Source organism: Malaclemys terrapin, chromosome 1 (genome assembly GCF_027887155.1).
Source record: "Malaclemys terrapin pileata isolate rMalTer1 chromosome 1, rMalTer1.hap1, whole genome shotgun sequence".
NCBI lineage: Eukaryota > Metazoa > Chordata > Testudines > Emydidae > Malaclemys > Malaclemys terrapin.
The window spans coordinates 65,669,537-65,687,696 of NC_071505.1; the positions used below are offsets into that span (position 1 = coordinate 65,669,537).

The window sequence follows — 18,160 nt, forward strand, 5'->3', positions numbered from 1 at the left end:
TTATTTAACAGTGCAATTAAAACTGATTAATTGCCATCTTTTTCAATCTTGCGATTAATCGAGATTAATTTTTTTAATCATTTGACAGCATTATTATTTTCAAATCATTGCTGTTAGTAAGTAAGTAAGTAGTGGTTCTTATGATTCCAGCTGAACTAAGCCCTTTCAAAGTCATAGCTCAACACAATACATTAAAAAGGACAGCCCTGAATGATTTGTATTACTCTGAAGCTTGAATGAGGATCAAGATTTTCTTAATAAAAAATTCACTAATCTAATTAAAAAATGAGAGAACTCGAGGAAAAAGAAAAAGCTGTCATCCCCATCTGGGTATCTTTCATATTAGATGATGAGAGCACATTCTTATAGCAGGAAATAAAGATGCACAGAGCAGTACCTACTGTTGGAATCTCATGCTCTAAATAGCATGAAGTGTGGACCCAAGAGTGAAAATCTGCTCAGCACACAAGCTACTGAAATATCTTAAATCTACAGCAAGCTTAATGAAGCTGAATAGATCTCCCAAACGGATGGTAATAATGTCAATAATCAACCCAATTGCCGAGAAAATCAACAAGCAGCTTAATGTAGTTGTATCCAAAACAAATGAGAAGGGCAAGGTGTTGAACAGACCAAAAAGCTGAAAACGAAACGCAGGGAAATAATCAGGACAAACGTGTATTTTAAGGAGTCAGTTCACCAGCCTAAGAAAATAGTCACTGAAGGTTACAGCTGTTTGCATATAAAGTGGGACTGAATGCAAAACCCAGAGTGCATTTCAGTGGGGCCTTTCCCTGATCCCCAGGCACACCCACACTTTGTGGGTGCCAACAGCAGTGCATACACTCCTGGGTGCACAAGTGCTTTCAGTGCAGATCTCATCTATGTACATCTCAGATTTGCTTAAAATGAACAGTTGTGCTAGTGAGACTTAATTGCTTGAATGTTCAAGGACAGCAGAAACAAAGCATGTCCAAGCCAGGCCAAAGCAATTCATAAAAAATGTCAGCAGATTTTCACAGATTACATTTTATAGCGTTTGCCTCACTCTAGTTGAACATGGTCCATTTTCCCACATATTATTTCCTCAAATAGGGCTATAGTTCTTTGTTTCCAGCCTAGCAGCCACTATGGCATATCTATTCATGCTAACTGTCCCTGGGGAGGAGGGACTGTCCTTATTTTTTAACTAAATGTTGCCATTTCCTCCATGTGCTTCCCCCCAAAATCATTGCTCCTCATAGAGTTCAACGCGGGATAAAGGTGCATTACAATTTTTAACTGCACGTGTACTTCTTAGTTTCCTTCAAAGGTTGTCATTTACGGATTCATAACAATGTGCACTCATTAGATCAACATGACTTGAGGTTATGATCATATTCAGTGTCTTTCTTCATAGAAATGTGTTGAATGCTTTGGACATTTCAATGAATACCACTGCATTTCTTCTTGGTCATTTCTGGTCCTCTGGAATGATGTTCTGTGCCTCCAAACAAAAAGGACTTTAACTAGAATTCTTTTTCCTGCATTTCATTTTGATCTCACCAACAGATTGGATGGATGAGGTAATATTTTTTTTATTGGACCAACTTCTGTTGGTGACAGACGCAAGTTTTTGAGCTCCATGGAGCCATTTCTCAGGTCTGTATACAACTTGGGTGGATCAGAGGAAAACTAGAAGACATGGAAACTCAACCCCATGTACAACCCCCCTCAAAATAGTGAAATCGAAGTTAAATAAATGTACCTTTGTCCTAATTCTATGCATCATTCACAGCTTGTTAACTGAAAAGCCTAACGCTTCTATCATCTTCCATCTAAAGAATCCAGGGTGGAACCGCTCCAGTGTTTCAGCCTGTGTATGGAATTTTCCAGCAGAGCGCTCTAAAGTAGAAGTAGCAAGACTACAGGGAGAATGTTTGCTTTTTCAGTGAACAGTCTGTCAGCTCCAGCAGAGGACTGAGGACCACTTTCAGAAGTAGTCTTAATGTGCACACATGCTGCCAGGGAGGTTTGCAGTGCACTATCTAAAATTTTTATCTAGATTTTTCCACTTCAAAGAACATCAAAGAGGAAGGAACAGGAAGGGGGGCTGGGGTGGGAGACACTACAGAGAGTTTGTAAATTTAAAAGAATGAATGAGCAAAGAGGAATAAGGTAATTGTGATGGGAGGCAAAACTGGCCACATGTGAATTATTCAGAACAAAACACCTCTAGAAATTTGTTTTTTTTTCTTGCATTTCATTTTGGTTATCTTGGGTCCTTAAACTTAGCCCTTTTGACTTGTCCTGTGCTGTGGGTTTGTCATAGCCAGCATGTCATCTGCACCTCAGTGGACAGATTGTCTGTGCCTTAGACTAAAAGCGTGGCAGTGGTTTTGAATCTTTTCCACAGAGGCTGAGGGATTCTTTGCCTGTCTTCAGGATGGACAATGTAGTGATTATACTATAACCCTTGTACATTTCAAAAGTGTCCTTATTAGAAAATAGAGATATAAACAGTTCGCAAAACATACCTAGAATTCCTTAGTCTGGTGCTGATAGAGTCAAACTCTTGAACTTACAGAACAATGATCAGTAAAGACGATGATCCCATTTCTAAATTTCTCTGTCAGTTTCTCTAGGCTGAAGTCTAAGGCCTGATCCACACTACAGAGTTAGGTCAGTGTACATCGACCTAACTCTGTAAGTGTCTACACTAAAATGTAGCTCCCATTGATGTAACTTGCCCACTACACCGATTTAATAACTCCACTTCCACAAGAGATGTAGCACATAAGTCGATGTAGTTAGGTCGATGCAGGGTCAGTGTAGACACCGTGTTGCTTCCATCGACTGTTGCTGCCTTTCAGAAACCATCCCACAATGGCCCACATTGGCCGTTAAATCAGTGCTAGCGCTCCAGATGAGGACGCGCACCACCGACACAAGGAGCGTGGTGTGGACATGTAAAACCGATGCAATTACTGTGGTGGCTGTACATTGACATAAGTTAGCTCGACTTAATTTTGTAGTGTAGACTTGCCCTCATTCTTCTGTCCCTGACATACTACATCTCAGGTCAGTCCTTGTGGTCCTATTCTTTATGTTCAGAGGCCTTAGATATTCCTCTTGCCTATTTTTATGTAGCCAGGTATCCATTTAGTCATCGCCATACTAGCCAGGAGGGCATCCTTGCTAATGATATCTTTACAGTCAGATGTATGCAGGTGTACTATGTTGGGAAGTGAATTAATATCTATTTCTTTCCCTTGTACAAAAGCCAAATATATTCCATGCTTCCTGGGGAAAATCCTTTCTATTTGGTTGTTTAATTTTTTTCTTATATACCATAGCATTTCAAAAGCTCATTTGATTCTGTTGTCCACAGTTCCCTTTCCTTTGTATGCACCTTGGTCTGAATGAAGCTGGTTTGCATTTTAAATGAGTCCGTCATTTGTGGTACATGTGCCTTGGTGGTGGTCTGTCATTTGAGATAGAACATTTTGCTATCTGTCTTGTGTTGATGTTTTTCTGTCCATTTTTAACATTAGAATAGCTTGTACAGGGAAATCAATAATAATGTCCCCTCTCACAGGAAACAAAAATAAAGTGCTACACGAGAGGAGATTGATGGAAAAACCTGATCTTGGAATTGACTGTAAGTCCTCCATTTAAAAGAAATACTTTAAATACATAATTTATAAAACTTTTGTCTACTTTTGTTTAATTCCTGGTGGCCTGGTTTGGGGAAATTGCCTTTATAACTGGTGGTTATAGGAAATTGGAGTTCTGGAATCTGTTAAACACCTATGGTCCGCTATAATTTTCTTGTCGAATTAAATTGCATAGAAGTGTTCTTTAGACTTTTACAGATCTGCCTGCAACCCCCTCTAATGACTTCTTTGTCTTAGCCCTGGGGATGATCTGCATAAAGTTAGGAGCACATATGTTGAACTCATCTCAGCTGAACTTCTCTTGCACTTATTTTCTCAGTCTACATATTGAGCCAAAGGACTTGACTTCAAGTCAAATTAATGGAAGATGTGTTATATACAGTTGTTTTCCCCTCCCCCCAGCCAAGGTAAATGACCGCTCTCAACAAAGGCTATATCCTGCATGACGCTGAGCACTCTGGGCCCAATCCAGCAAAGAGCTTAAGCCACTGACTAGGCTCAATAGCAGCAAAGGGACCACTCATGGGCTTAAAGTTAAACACATGCTGAAGTGTAGGTGAGCTGGGTTGTCTGCTGTTTGATGGCCTGTCTGTTCTAGGGATTCAAACACTGGTGGAGACTAACTTGTGTTAGAAATAGTGGGGATTTTTGCAAAACTTCCTGGTGCAGACAAGGCTGTGGGCTCTTAATTTAACTGAAGGCTTCCCTCTTTATAGGTTGCACAACACTATCAGATCCATTCTGGATGAACGAATCATTGTGCTTGCAGCTCATGATTGCAGATAATATGAGAGTGCTCTCTGGCATTGCTGAGGCACGAAGAGCGTCAGCGCTTGTGTTTAAGTTAGATGGTGTTTTGTTTCTAGCAGCAGCTTGTTTAAATAGGAGTCAGTGTGATCCACTGGAGAGGGCACTGGCATTCTAGTCAGGAGACCTGGATTCTATTTCCAGGTCTGCCCTGGACTAGCTGTGTGACGTTGGCAAATCCCTCAGCTCTCTGAGTCTGTTATCCTCCCATCATGGCTTGGCTGTTTAGTAGCAAGTTCTCTGGGGTACAGACAGTCTCCTATGTGCATGTACAGTGCCTAACACAATGAGGCCCTGATCTTGGTTGGGGCCTCCAGCACTGCTGTAATACAAATCCTCATAAAGTGATGTTGTCATGAAGGGAAGGTACTAGTTCTTTAAGGGACAAACATGGGCAATCTATCTAAGTTACTTATATCATCTATTGCTGTAGTATCTGAGCACCTCACGATCTTAATCGTCATGACACCCCTGTGAGGTAGGGAAGTACTATTATCCCCATCTCACAGGTGGGGAGCTGAGGCACGATGATGCTAAATGACTAGTCCAATGTCATACAGGAACCCAATGGTGGAGCAGGGAATTGAGCCCACATCCAAGGCTAGTGGCCTAACCACTGACCTTCCTTCCAGTCTGGTAACAGCTTCCTTCCTTATCCTTTCTGGTAGTCATTACTGTCACAGTTCAGAGCAACTGCATCTGTTTCCCCCTCCATGGCCCCGCAAGGGCATCCACTGTAGGCTCCAGGATCCTCAGACTTCACTTCTCTTGAGTGGAGACCTGTGTGTGTCTCCCTGATCAGGGTATTTCGAGGCTGCTCAGTTCCCTGCCTATACTGTAGCCTCCCCAACATAGTCAGGCTGCCTAAACCAGCCTGCTTTCCTTTTCTCCTTAGAGACAGTAAACAGTGTAATTGCCACAGTTATAAGTTACCCACAGCTCTCTAAGCAAGTGCTTTATTCTTATGGTAAAAGCATTACTGAGAAAAGATATTAAATACAATAAAAGAACCTACACACATACTAATAAGCTTACCAGAGATCACCCCCTACTCCAGTAGTTCTCAAACTTTTGTACTGGTGACCCCTTTCACATAGCAACCCTCTGAGTGTGACCCCTCTTATAAATTAAAAACACTTTTATACATATTTAACACCATTATAAATGCTGGAGGCAAAGCGGGGTCTGGGATGGGGGCTGACAGCTCATGACCCCCCATATAATAATCTCGCGACCCCCTGAGGTGTCCCGACTCCCAGTTGGAGAACCCCTGCCCTATTCCATCAAGGGCTCTGGGCGAGGATTAGTCATTCAAACCCCACCCAGGGTTTTTTCTTGTGCTCACCAGTTCATAAGAGCATTCACTCAGGATTTAGCTCCCCTATGAGTTGGTGAGTGCCTCCTTTATCCAGTTGGGGCCTTTGAAGAGATCATTAATAGGTAATCAGCCAGACAACAGGTTTTTCTTCAAGGCGCAGCTTCAAAAGGATGGCTCTGAAAGTGAGTAATTTGTACGCTCCCTGTTCCCAAGTATTTTCTAGGAACCCAACTCAATTAAAAATTTGGACTTGACTTGTCCATTGTTTTAAGAGATCTTGGAAGCACATAACACTTCCCAATGTTTACGTTAGTCCTGTCACCCTTAAAATATGAAATTCAGATACAGGATCTGAACCAAGTTCAAACTTCCACAAAGTCTGGAGAGGTGGGTTTGACCTGGTGTTTGAGTTCAACACATACTAAAGAGAAGGAAGAATCAGAAAGCTGAGATTTGAATTTCCCAAAATCTCAGGAGCTAGAGGTAGAGAGGGGGTTGATCTAGTGTTCTGATTTGTCCTAATTCTAGATTTTAGCTGATCTATTTCTAGAACCACAGTTTAATTGGTATGTAAGTGCATATGTACCCATGTTATATCAAATAGGTTACATATAGACTCAAATACTTTTACAGAATGAAACAGTATCTGCAGAGATTCGTAGAAAAGTAATTCCATTCCATTCTGAATCATTTCTCTAGGAAAAGGCAATGATTTTCAAATTAAGGGCTGCTGTCTCTCAGGTGTATCTGTGCATGAGCAGCTCCTGTTAAGGAAAATAAATATGCAGATACACTCAGCAACTCTACCTTAGATGCTCTGTTCTAGGAAAATGTTTTACTGTGAGGTGCCCAATATGTTGCCCATGGGATTCTGACATGTGACTTTCAGTTTCGATCTCCCCTTTAACTGTGGAATGAGGAGAAAGCTCATCAGCTGAAGGTTTCTATTGCTGGTGACTTTAGACCTGCAGCAACTTCTACCATAGATGATAAGGGGCTGGGAACTATGGCGTTAACTACAATGTTATTACTGTCTTACCCCAAACTCCTGAAGTAATCAAAAAAAAATTGTTCCTAATGTTTTTAGGGATTGATACAACAATCAGTTCCATGCAGATTTTGGAAACGCAGCAAAAAATTGACCGTCGCTATTGTAGTAAAGGTCTACAATGCAGGTGGGTGAAATATTTTGTTACGTTTTATTAGTGTGATGAGGTAACAATGCCATTAAGGGGTGGCGTTGGTGCTTGCCTGTCCTCTCATGTGTTTTGATAAATATCCATTCAAAGTTAATTGCAAATATTATAGTTTAAATGAGACTTTTTACAGCATAATCTATTAAATGTTTTTTCTTAATCCAGATATAATTTTCATACTCATGCAGACAAACGTCATGAACTCTTTGGTGTTAATGTTGTCCCTTTATTGTTGCCAACATTTAGGTCTGGAAATTACAGCTATGTTATTCCTGTTAACAAATACACACCCATCAATGTAATACTCTCATTGGAAATCAAGTAAGTACAACCAATGCAAGTGTGTCTGTAGAAAAAATGTGCTCTGGGCTTTATAATGAAATTGCTTCTGCCTGATTTTTCTGGACCCCAAATGAAACTCATTCCTGTGCAGAGAGCCAAGACTATGTCTAGGCATAACTTAAGTTTTTGAAATAGCTCTGCAGTGGGATGTAATGCATCAGGCTAGTGCCAACACTCTGCACAAGGATGCATTTCACCCACTGAGATAGATGTTAAAATGTGATAGTCTTAGGCCCAAATCCTATAGATACTTACGCCCAGGTGTAACTTTACTCACTGCGTGTAAGCATTTGAAGGATTGGGGGCCTTCGTTTATTTTGATTTTTCTTAATATAGAAAATTTTATTTAAGAGACTGGAAAATAGTTCCTGTCCTTACCTATGCCACGGGGCAGAGCTAACCAAAGGCAAAGCTCTTAGTCAGCAAAGGCTTCTCGTCTTGAACATTGGTCTAGTTCCATTCTGTTGTCTCAGGGTAGGTCTATACTTACCTCTGAGTCCGGCAGTAAGCAATCAATCTTCTGGGATCGATCCTGGAAGTGCTCGCCGTCGATGCCGGTACTCCTGCTCGGCGAGAGGAGTACGCGGCATCGACGGGGGAGCCTGTCTGCCACGTCTGGACCCGCGGTAAGTTCGAACTAAGGTACTTCGACTTCAGCTACATTATTCACGTAGCTGAAGTTGCGTATCTTAGTTCAAAGTGGGGGGTTAGTGTGAACCAGGCCTCAGAAGTAACTGGTTCTTCTGCTCCTCTTCTCCTCCAGTGGAGGCTGATACCACTCAAAATAGTTGTTGAATTGGGAATGTTTAGTTCTGCCTCAAGACATTTCATTACTCTGATCTCTCAGAATTCCAAGGCAGAGTTTTATGAAGCTAATGTAACATGCTTTAAAGGCAATCTACTGACCTCACATATTAACATTCTTGCTTTTAAGATTAGTGTGAACATAACGGGACTCTGAAATGGCTGCACGTGATCTGAAGCAGTAGAAAGAAACCTTTAGTTTAAGCATGTGCCTTTATAAACAAATGTTGAAGGCCTCATGCATGCCTATGAATGTGTCATGCTCAGAAATTAGGATACTGAATTTATTTTAGATGCTACAACTGTGTCCTTGGGTTCTTTTGCTATCAACGTATTTCAATGAACTTTCACTTAAAAAACAAACCAGAAATCCACATACAATCCACTTTTAATTGTGTTTACTGTTATATCCAAATACCATGATCTTATTTCCACTAAATAAAATCAAGTGAAGCCAACATACACCATTGCAACCTATCTAGGGCAGTCTGTGGCATGTGTATTATACACTTTTACAATTGCTGGGTTGTACAAATGTCTAATTAAAGCTGTACAACCATGCTTGGCAGGTAAGCTCTTTTCCTCCTTCCAGGAAAAAAAAAACAACTAAATTTTCATGCCACCTTGCTGCTTCCATTTTTCTGCCACCTGTTGCCCCATCCAGCTTCTTCTGAGTCTTCGTTTTTTTTTTCTGACACTCAAGTCCTGTCACAGCCGCCCAGGCTGGCAGGATTGGAACAGCATGACCATCTTTAGATACTATTGGAAGAGGAAGGGGGCAGGGTCTTTTCTGTTGAAGGTTTCTGACTGGAATTCTCTCCCTAGGCCAATGTTGACCTTTGACCTCAATCAGGGCAAAGTGCAGGATGTGCTTGTTCCCTTTTTAATTGTGTGCATGTTTGTGCACAGTGGGATTGTGATTGTTTGTGAAGGTTCCTGTTCTAATGTGTGTTTTGGGCTTGTCTTCCGTAAAGTTATGTTTCCTGTCTTGTTATGGTGCCCAAAGGTTTTCTGGCCCTGAGGAATGATAAACTAACGCATGTAGTTATCGTTATTTTGGAGAGATCAGAATATACTATAGCCTTTGGTAGCAACATCCTTTTGTGTTGGAGAAGTTTGTATGCAGACATGGATTTGGCTTTGCAGTTAGATCGGCTGAACCAAAACTTCAGATGCAAATTCCCCCAGGAAAGAGTCCAGACCACGATTAGAGTTTCTGAGCCTCAGAAGTGCTAATTTCCTTTATTTTGGCCACTAGGGGCATGTCTACATTGCAGCTGGGAGTGTGAATGGCAGTTCTACTTTGCTGCTTCTAAAGGTAACCTCCCGCCCCCGAAATATAAACAATGAAACTGAAAGATGCACTGGAAAAAAACTACAAAACATTTTTAAGGGTCGTGTCTTCATTGCAGCTGGGGATATGAATGGCAGCTCGTGTAGACATGCCCATACTAGCTGTACTCTGGCTAGTTCATTAATAATAGAAGTGAGGTTGCCATGGCGTGGGCTGCACAAGTGAGTGTATACTCAGGGGAGTGAGATGGGCTTGTGCAGCCTGTGCTGTGCCATGTCCTTGTGCATGTCCTATTTGTAGCGCTCTAGCTAAAGGACAGCTAGTGTGGGCATGTCTACACGAGCTGCCATTCACACCCCCAGCTGCAATGAAGACACGACCCTTAAGAATGTTTTTTAGTTTTTTTTCCAGTGCATCTTTCAGTTTCATTGTTTATATGTCGGGGGTGGGAGGTTACCTTTAAGAGCAGCAAAGTAGAACCTTGGGTTCTTTTTTTTTTTTTTTTCTTGAAGCACTACGGAGCCATTAATCGTCTTTCAATGCAAAGTCACTTTTGGAAATATGTGTTCCCATCAGCCACGAAACCGAAACAGAAGGGAGGCTTTCCAGGAAACCACCCAGGTAACACTTTTCTGAATTGCAAAGCTAAAATCAAGGCAAACCCAGGAATACGAACTTGGTCCTAAGAGGTATTAAGCAAAGAAATAATTTGTAACTAGTCTCGCCCTCTGTCAAATCATTTGGCACTTCTTAAAGACATCCCTGCATGCATCTTTCTAAGACAACCTTGATACCTAAATCACCTGGGACTGTGGGTCTCAGTGATGCATCTTGGGATGTCTTTAGGAAGTGCCAGTATATGTTATAGATGACACGATAAAACTTTGAAAAGGTTAGTCATAACACATGTATCTGCTGAACGTCCCCCTCCCGTACAGGAGCTGGAGACATTCGGGTTGTAATTCTGTGAAGCTGTGGGTGCTTAACTCCCTTCCCCAGCAGAGGGCCATCCCGGGGTTATCAAAGCACGGAGATGTGTTGGGGGCAGCGGACAGAAGAGCCTACACTCAAGAGCTCCAAGCAAATGCAAGGGCAGCAAATGCTAGCCAACAAATCTCTAGGCTCAGTCTATTCTGCACTTTTGGATGCTTGAAAAATATCAATGAAAAACCGATACAAGATTAACACCCTCAAATTATTTTGGTAAACACGTTAGGCCAAATTCTGCTCACAGTTTAATGGTGGAAATCCAAATTAACATCCAAATCTAATAGAGTTGGTCTGCATTTCCACTGGTGTAAATGAGAGTAGAACTTAACCTGTTAGTGCGAATCAGTTTGCTGCTGCATATTGCAAAAACTAAATGAATGATGCTTTAAGGCTTCCATTGGGCTTTTGTGAGGGTGGCTTTTTCCTGTCTTCATTTCTCCTCTGGCCTCTGTAGACTCACTCAAATATAAAATGCACATTACATTACCACTTGGGGAGCATGGACCATCACAAGCTTCAGAGCTGAAACTCACCGCTGGTGCAGCTCCACTGGTGGTAGAAACCTATGGAGGAAGATGTAACACGATAGGACGCTGGAGTGTTTGCCACTGTGACCACATGGTGATGAAGTCCCGCACTCCCAAGCCCCTGTCCATGCTACTGCTTCCACTGCTAGTGAATTATGACTTTAAGGTGAAATCCTGGCTCCATTGAAAACAAAGGTAAAACTGCCATTTCGTTCAGTGGGGCCAGGATTTCACCTATAAAGCAATATCGAGAGAAGCTTACTGCGCGTAGATGAGAATTATTTTCATGTATTCTCTGGGATGTCTTGGGGGGAACAGAAGTTGTCAAACACCTGAGCTTTTCCCACCACCCCAGCCAGTTGGAGGTCTGATCCTGCCAGGTGCTGGGCACTCACCTCCAACAAAGAGATGAGTGCCCTAAACTCCCATTAACTTCAATAAGAATTGAGGCAGCTCAATACCTCACAGGAATAGGTTTTTAGTCTTCATTATATCTGCCTGGCAGTGTGTCTGCTAGTTTAAAAAAAGGGTGGGGATGGGGAATAAAGGTGGTAGAGAATTTGAAAACAAAATTCTAGGGCAAACCCACATGTCATGAACACTTGGGAGTCGTGTTTGGCCCAGTACACACCTGATTTTAGCCTGTGGAACTTACATGCTCCTCACACCCTGAATTCTTAAGTGTTATTAAATTGCTTACTTGCTGCTGTGCTGATTAGCTGGAGCCCTGTCTTCCTCCTCCTGCCCAAGATGACTTTCAAATGTCATTGAAAAAGGTGTAGGTTGCTGTGACTACAGCAAAATCATCAGGTACAAGCGAATGAAGATCTTGGGAGCTCTGACCTCCAGCTGTAATTCCAGCAACCACTGAAGCTCTGAGTCAAATCCAGAGCCCACGTAGGCATGTCTTTGAGACTGACTGCCAGCAAAGCTAGTCAGGCTTCATGTGTCAACTTGAAATTCCTGTCAAAGGACTGAAGCTATCTAGTTTGACCCAAAGGTAAGAAACTGCTTCCAGCAGCTGTAACAGTGAGTCATTCAAGGTTGGCATGAGACAGAATAAAAATACTGCTATTGAAAGTATTTGTTTTCAAGCTTATTTTCCTGAGCGTCGCGAGATTTATTCCACAGTGGTTAGTAGCCCAGCAGTCAGCTGGTCTCTGAACAGTTTCTGCCTAAAATTTATAATGTGCATAATACCTATTGCATCAGGGCGAGAGGGACTTTATTGATATTTGATGTCTGTGAGGTACTTGAATGAAATGTGAGTGCCAAGTCAAACTATTGTAACATTGTTCTTCCTGGAAATAGTGGGGTTGAATTATCCCTATACAATTTCAGGGAAAAGAGTCAGAGCCAAAATACATTACTTGCATTTGTATGTGGTGGAGTGTTACATCACACACAAAACCAAATCTTGCGTGCCTACATCTTGCAACAGTTCTGGAGTGAAGACGCTGCATTCTGCCTTGGAATACAAGGCCTGCGCACACCCAGGGTATTAGTCCTGCTGCGGCTTGTTAATCAGCTGAATCACAATGTTTACCACTATTGCACTTTAAACTTTACAGAGCACTTTGGCACATCTGGAACAATTCTAGCTTCCTAAAGGAGTCTAGAGGGTGCTCCGTTACTCACAGCCAGCCTAGAATGCTGGGAGCCAAATGTCTGTTAATTCCTGAGCTGATGGGAACAAAACCCATTCAGAACATTTAAAGTCAGCACTTTCCTTTTGTCTTTAAGTATGCTGACTTCTCTCACTGTAGCTATCCAGTCTTGTTATCACAATGACTCATACTGCATTTGGCAGAGAAATGCTTTCACAGCCTGTCCTTCTCTCTAATTGAATGTAAAATGAGGTTATCAAATTCATCTCTCTTTATAATTCATTATCTAGGGATGTCAGCATATTTGGATTCTCCCTGTAACTTGGTGGTATGACAGCGCATACCATTTCCGCGTAGCTGCACCGGTAAGCCTTTTTCAAATAGGAAATAGACCAAAAGAAAAATGACATTTTAGCTGTGATTAGTTTCTACATTAATCTCTTTTATTTTTCTCCTGCAGGATCTTGCAGACTGTTCAACAGATCCAAATTATGCTGGGATATTTTTTACTGATTACTACTTCTACTTTTATCGACAGTGTAACTAAAATATTGCTGATCATTCTGTTTATTGGGGGGGGAAAAAGATAATACTCATGGTACTGAAAAGACTATTGTCTTAGTAAAAGTTTGCAAATGTAATGAGATGTGCTGAATGTTTACCAGTTTTTGTTTAACCATTAACTTTTAGAGACGAGTGGGCAAAAATAAATTATTTGACGGTAGTCCCGGCTCTGCATGTCGAGTCTTTACTTGTAAAAGAACATGATTTCTGAAAATCAATGGAGAACTTGATGTGTAGATATTAAAGGGTTCCACTGCTCTTAGCAACGCCATAAAATACAGTAGATAGGGGAAAAATAGTGGCATTCTAATATACTTCAGACTGTTCAGAAGACTTTGACATAATAAAAATATCAATTGCAGCTGAGACTTGTTTTTGTCCTACAAGCATCTACCTTCCATTATTGTCTGTCTCCTTCTTTATAGTATATCTGATTTCTACCAAACAAAAGCTTTGTTATAGTGGAGGTTGTACAAGTACAAAATCTCATTGATGTAATAGCGACAAGTTTAGGAAATCTCATTCCACAGTGCATGTAATTATTTCTCTGCATCATGTGGGGCAACACACTCCTGCTAACATCACACTCAGCAACAAATGTGCAACTTTAACACCAGTGATGTTGATGCTAGAATGAAGTGTATGTTTCAGATATGATCTTTTGTTTTGATCTGTGCAGAAGAATATATCCTTGGATATTTTTTGGAGTGTGTCACGGCTCCACAAGATCTGTGCTATGGCCCAATTTTTAAACAGTATCTTGGAGAAACCACTTCAGTGGGCCACCCCTCCTCTACCCCCCAAAAGTTTCCCCTCTTTTACAGTGGCAGGCCACGCAGCCACAATGCTGCTGAGACTGAGCCACTAGGCTCACATCATGAGCTCTGACCAGCGAATCCAACTGAGAAAAACTCAGCATTCAGAGACTTTTTGCCCTCATCAGAGATCAATGCATGTCAGCAAGTATTTGAAGTAACACCAGGCAGCCTTTTCAAAACAGAGTAGGGTTTATTAGTCAACTGGAATACAGCATTGGGAAGTCTTTAGGTTAGCCTAGAGAAGCAAAGGTTAAGACATAGTCCATACTGGCTAAAGCCTGGGTTTCTTGAGCCATGCTGCTCTAGGAACCATCTTGGATTCCTTTCTCTCTCTGTCCCTTTGTCTGTCAGTCCCAGGTTAGACTTGCTGTGTACCTCCAAGGCCAGCTGCTGGTCCCCTGCTGAGTTCATATGTTCTGTCTGCCAGAGTTTCTCATTATTAGATATTATTTGTTTGGTCCCTGGAGTTACCATTCTCTTTCTTCCACTGATATGGGTCAGGTTCAGCTAGTCATTGATGACCTGTTCATACCACCCATTTAACCCTTCTGTACCAAATGGGTAACAATCCCTAGTCAATTCAGTCACTTTCATGCATATCATTCATTAAAAGGTTTTGGAGAATTCCCACTTTGTTTCAATATGTAAGGACATGTGTCCGTGTGCTGGAAGAGTGCGAGAACAGGAAAATGATAATGGGATGCTGTGCATAGTTTTGTAAGATGGACACGTGTACTTGGTGGTATCTACATTCTTCTATGTTTAGGAAAATTGTTTTTTAAAGATAATTTTAAGGCGACTGTCACTTAAGTTTTATATTTGCTGTTGAGATAGAGGAAGTACATGGATTATGAGTAGTGGATGCTGTCACTAAGTGGGTGTAAGGAAATTATTTGTATTGAGGAGCAGGGAGAAAAAGAAATGTAATGGTGATATTCTAGATTTTGGGAGATTGATGAGATGTACATGTGAGCAATCTTAATCCTAAATTAAATCTATTGTTTGTTGTTTGGGAAATTTCTCTGGTTTCTAAATAAACATAACAATGCTAATATATCTTCAGATGTTTAGCCATGAGGGGAAAAGCTATGAAGAAAATCTTGCCTCTAAAAATCAGTTAACTTTAATCTTTGACCACAAACACTAAAATGTCTTAATCATAATTGTATGGCTACTGCTTGACACCACTATAGGGCAGAGTTAAGGTTGTCTGGGTGCCTTAAGTTTGTATTTCTTTAATATAATCCTTAACTCTGAACTTCCTGGGTTTATAGAGGTTTGGGGATAATTGAAATCTCCCTGTAATTTTTACCCCCAGTGACTAGTAGAAACTCTCAACCTTGGCTCCATCTTAATCTAGTTTTTTGCCTGGGAATATGTAATATAGATGACATAGTCTATAACAGCCTGGAAATGGGCTTGATATGGAAGTCTGGATCCAAAAGGATGCAGAATCTGGACAAAGCCAATTTCTGCTTTTAGGCTTCAGAAGAGAATGTCCTACATTGATGGTTGTCTCTTAAAAATTACACATGCTCACCATCAAACACATGACAATACACTTGCATTTTTAACAAAACTGTAGATAAGTAGGCCTATCTGCTTTTCATTGATATTGCTCTTAGTAGATATATTGTTCTAACTGACCTGTAGCACTGCAGTGGGAGAACATGGGTTTTCCCCAATTTAACTTCATCACAACAAAACCTCTGGCTAATGCTAGTGGAAACCCCTCCCCCCCCCCCCAACATTTTTGTGAAACATTTTCATGGTGTATTTTGTATAAATTGAAATTTTGACAAATTTAGTTGAAAATTCTGTAAGTTTCAACCATCTGCACCAATGGCACATTTATCTAGCAACTCTCATTTTAGGACTTGATGCAGGTTCAAAGGAATGTCTGTTGTGCAGAGACCCATGTTCTAAGTTGTCCAATGTAACAAAAATCCAACTCTTGTTGATTATTTATAAAGTAAGCAAAAGTTGGAAACTGACTAGTACAAAGTAGATAGTTTAAGTTAAAAGAATTGTGATAATGGGTCTTCACAGCTTCTGTGTGTGACAAGCTGAGATTCTAGAAAGGGGACGAAATGTTTATAGTTAAATAACCATGTCTTTTGGCTGATTACGTGTAAACAAGATGAGGCTGTCACTGACTCCTTCTTGGACATTGAACTTGCATTGAAATGTAAAGAAACAGGCTCAGGCTGAAGCCCAACCCCATCCCCACCTCTTCCGTCCATGTAAGCACTTGGGCCCCAAGATCTGGTGGAGGATAAGTCCAAGCCTAAATCCCTCTGAGACTTGGGTCCAAATGTTGTCATTTTGCAGTGTGGACAGAACGTGGACCTGGGTCCTCAAGATTCATATCCTTGGAGACCACCTACACTATCCCATAATCCCATGGGCCAGTGTTCCTAACCTTTCCATCCCAAAAGTAGCCTATTGACTCCCAGGAAACGGAAGCAACCTCTCTGGTTCAAGTACAGCTGCTCAGCATTTAACCCTTCCGTTTGATTCTGACCACTGAGCTGCAGACAGAGATAACTGTCTCCTGAATTAGCTATAGCCACTGACAGGAAGAAGTCCTTTGACAAGTGTGCTGCTACCTAGCCACTGAACCACAGCCAGATACTGGTAAATCTCTGGTGTGAGATGAGTATGACATTCAACTTCAGTCAGAGTCCCAGAAATGACCATGTGTACCAAGAAGTAGTGAACATGTTGACAGTGTTGGAGATTGACTGGACCTATGACCAGTGCAGAGAGCAAGTTAAGCAATTTAAGAGAGAGTGCTGGAAAGTCAGGGATCAGAACAGCACCTCTGAGAACTCACCATCATCTTGCCTCTTCTAAGAGGACTGTGACCAGGTGCTCGATACTGCCAAACACGGATCCCACAGCAGTTCATGATAGCCTGGTAAGCCGGGATGGTGAGTTTTTGACCCCCAAATCCAATATAGCACTGGAGGGGAGCCAGCAAACAGTGGATCAGGCTAGCAAGGTGACTCTGATGCTCATACCAGTCCACAAGGAGGTTTTTCCAACGGAGCAGCTGCAGCATGTCCTGGATCCAAACCTGGAAGAACTGTTTGTTGATCCTCAGGAGGAGCAGCTCGTCACAGAACAGGCAGCAGAAATAGAAGAGGCAGAAGTAGCCCCGGAGCCTGTAATCTTCTGGCTCTGTTGTTGTTAATGTACAAATAGGACTGATTTCCAGTTTGAGCCAATGCAATTTTTATTATAAGCCCTGGGTAGCAGTGTGTATTTGGTAATAGAGAAGACTGCATGCCAGCCCCGTGGCATCATTCCCCACACCACAATGTGGAATTCAAAATGGAAACCGGGAAGTTAAAAATCAGTTAAGCATTTCACGTTAAATTTTTACCTGATATGCACACCTTCTTACAAAGATGTGCTGGGGTGTTTAGAGTAAGAATTTGATATTGCCTTCCTTTTCTGAGTACACAGCATTTTTGAGCCTTGACATTCCAAAGGCACTTTTCTCTGAGGATGTTCTGAACCTTTTTTGAAGTACTGAGGCAATAATGCATTGTGATATGTCTGCTTTCAGGCCCTTCCACCTTCCAGTTCAGTCTCAGTCCAGCAGGAGCCTGGTTTTTCAAACTGAGAGCGGTCCCAAGAGGAAGCGTTTCCTCAATTACCTTAGGGTTGACATCCTGGACAGGACCAATAAGCTAGTCTAATACCAAAGGGAAAAGGATTCACGACAAATGGAAATGCCCAGGCAAGCTGTGGATCATGAGGAGAACATGGCAGTGCATGAGGAGAGACTTGCCATGCAGTTTTTGGCACAGGAACATTGCTTGAGGGAAGAAGAGAGAGCACAGCAGCAAGACCTGTTTGAGAGGCTGCTTGCACTAATGGCCGCAAGAGTTCAGGCTCCTGCTCCAACTGCACCATGTCCTGAGTCCTCTCCATGGTACCATGTTCTCCAGACCAGGAATGCATTGGACAATACCAGAGTTGGGTGACCCATGCAACCACGACTGAATGGTAGTGAGACAGGGAAAACGTACCCCCTGCAGTTCTTCACTCCTTTGCAGTGGTACCAAGTATGTGCTAAACATGGTAGAAATGGGAAGGAGAATGGTAAACCAGGGGGCACACAGAAGTAGAAGGTTTAATTATTTGCAGGGACAAAACATACCTGAAGATGTGTGATGCTGTGTATAACAAAGGTGACCATTTATATCACTGTTGCTACCACTGTTAC

General features: G+C 41.7%; 1 protein-coding gene across 1 annotated transcript in view; it reads left to right on the top strand.

Annotated features, from left to right (window-relative positions):
• MYRFL (myelin regulatory factor like) overlaps positions 1-13,265 on the top strand; it is a 55,915-nt gene extending 42,650 nt beyond the window's left edge. The window contains exons 20-25 of the mRNA XM_054016191.1: positions 3,548-3,640; positions 6,869-6,956; positions 7,224-7,298; positions 9,930-10,038; positions 12,832-12,906; positions 13,002-13,265. Of these exons, the coding sequence (XP_053872166.1) occupies positions 3,548-3,640; positions 6,869-6,956; positions 7,224-7,298; positions 9,930-10,038; positions 12,832-12,906; positions 13,002-13,088 (527 nt within the window). The 3' untranslated portion in view covers positions 13,089-13,265. The remainder of the gene's footprint in view (positions 1-3,547; positions 3,641-6,868; positions 6,957-7,223; positions 7,299-9,929; positions 10,039-12,831; positions 12,907-13,001) is intronic.
• Positions 13,266-18,160: the final 4,895 nt, after the last annotated feature.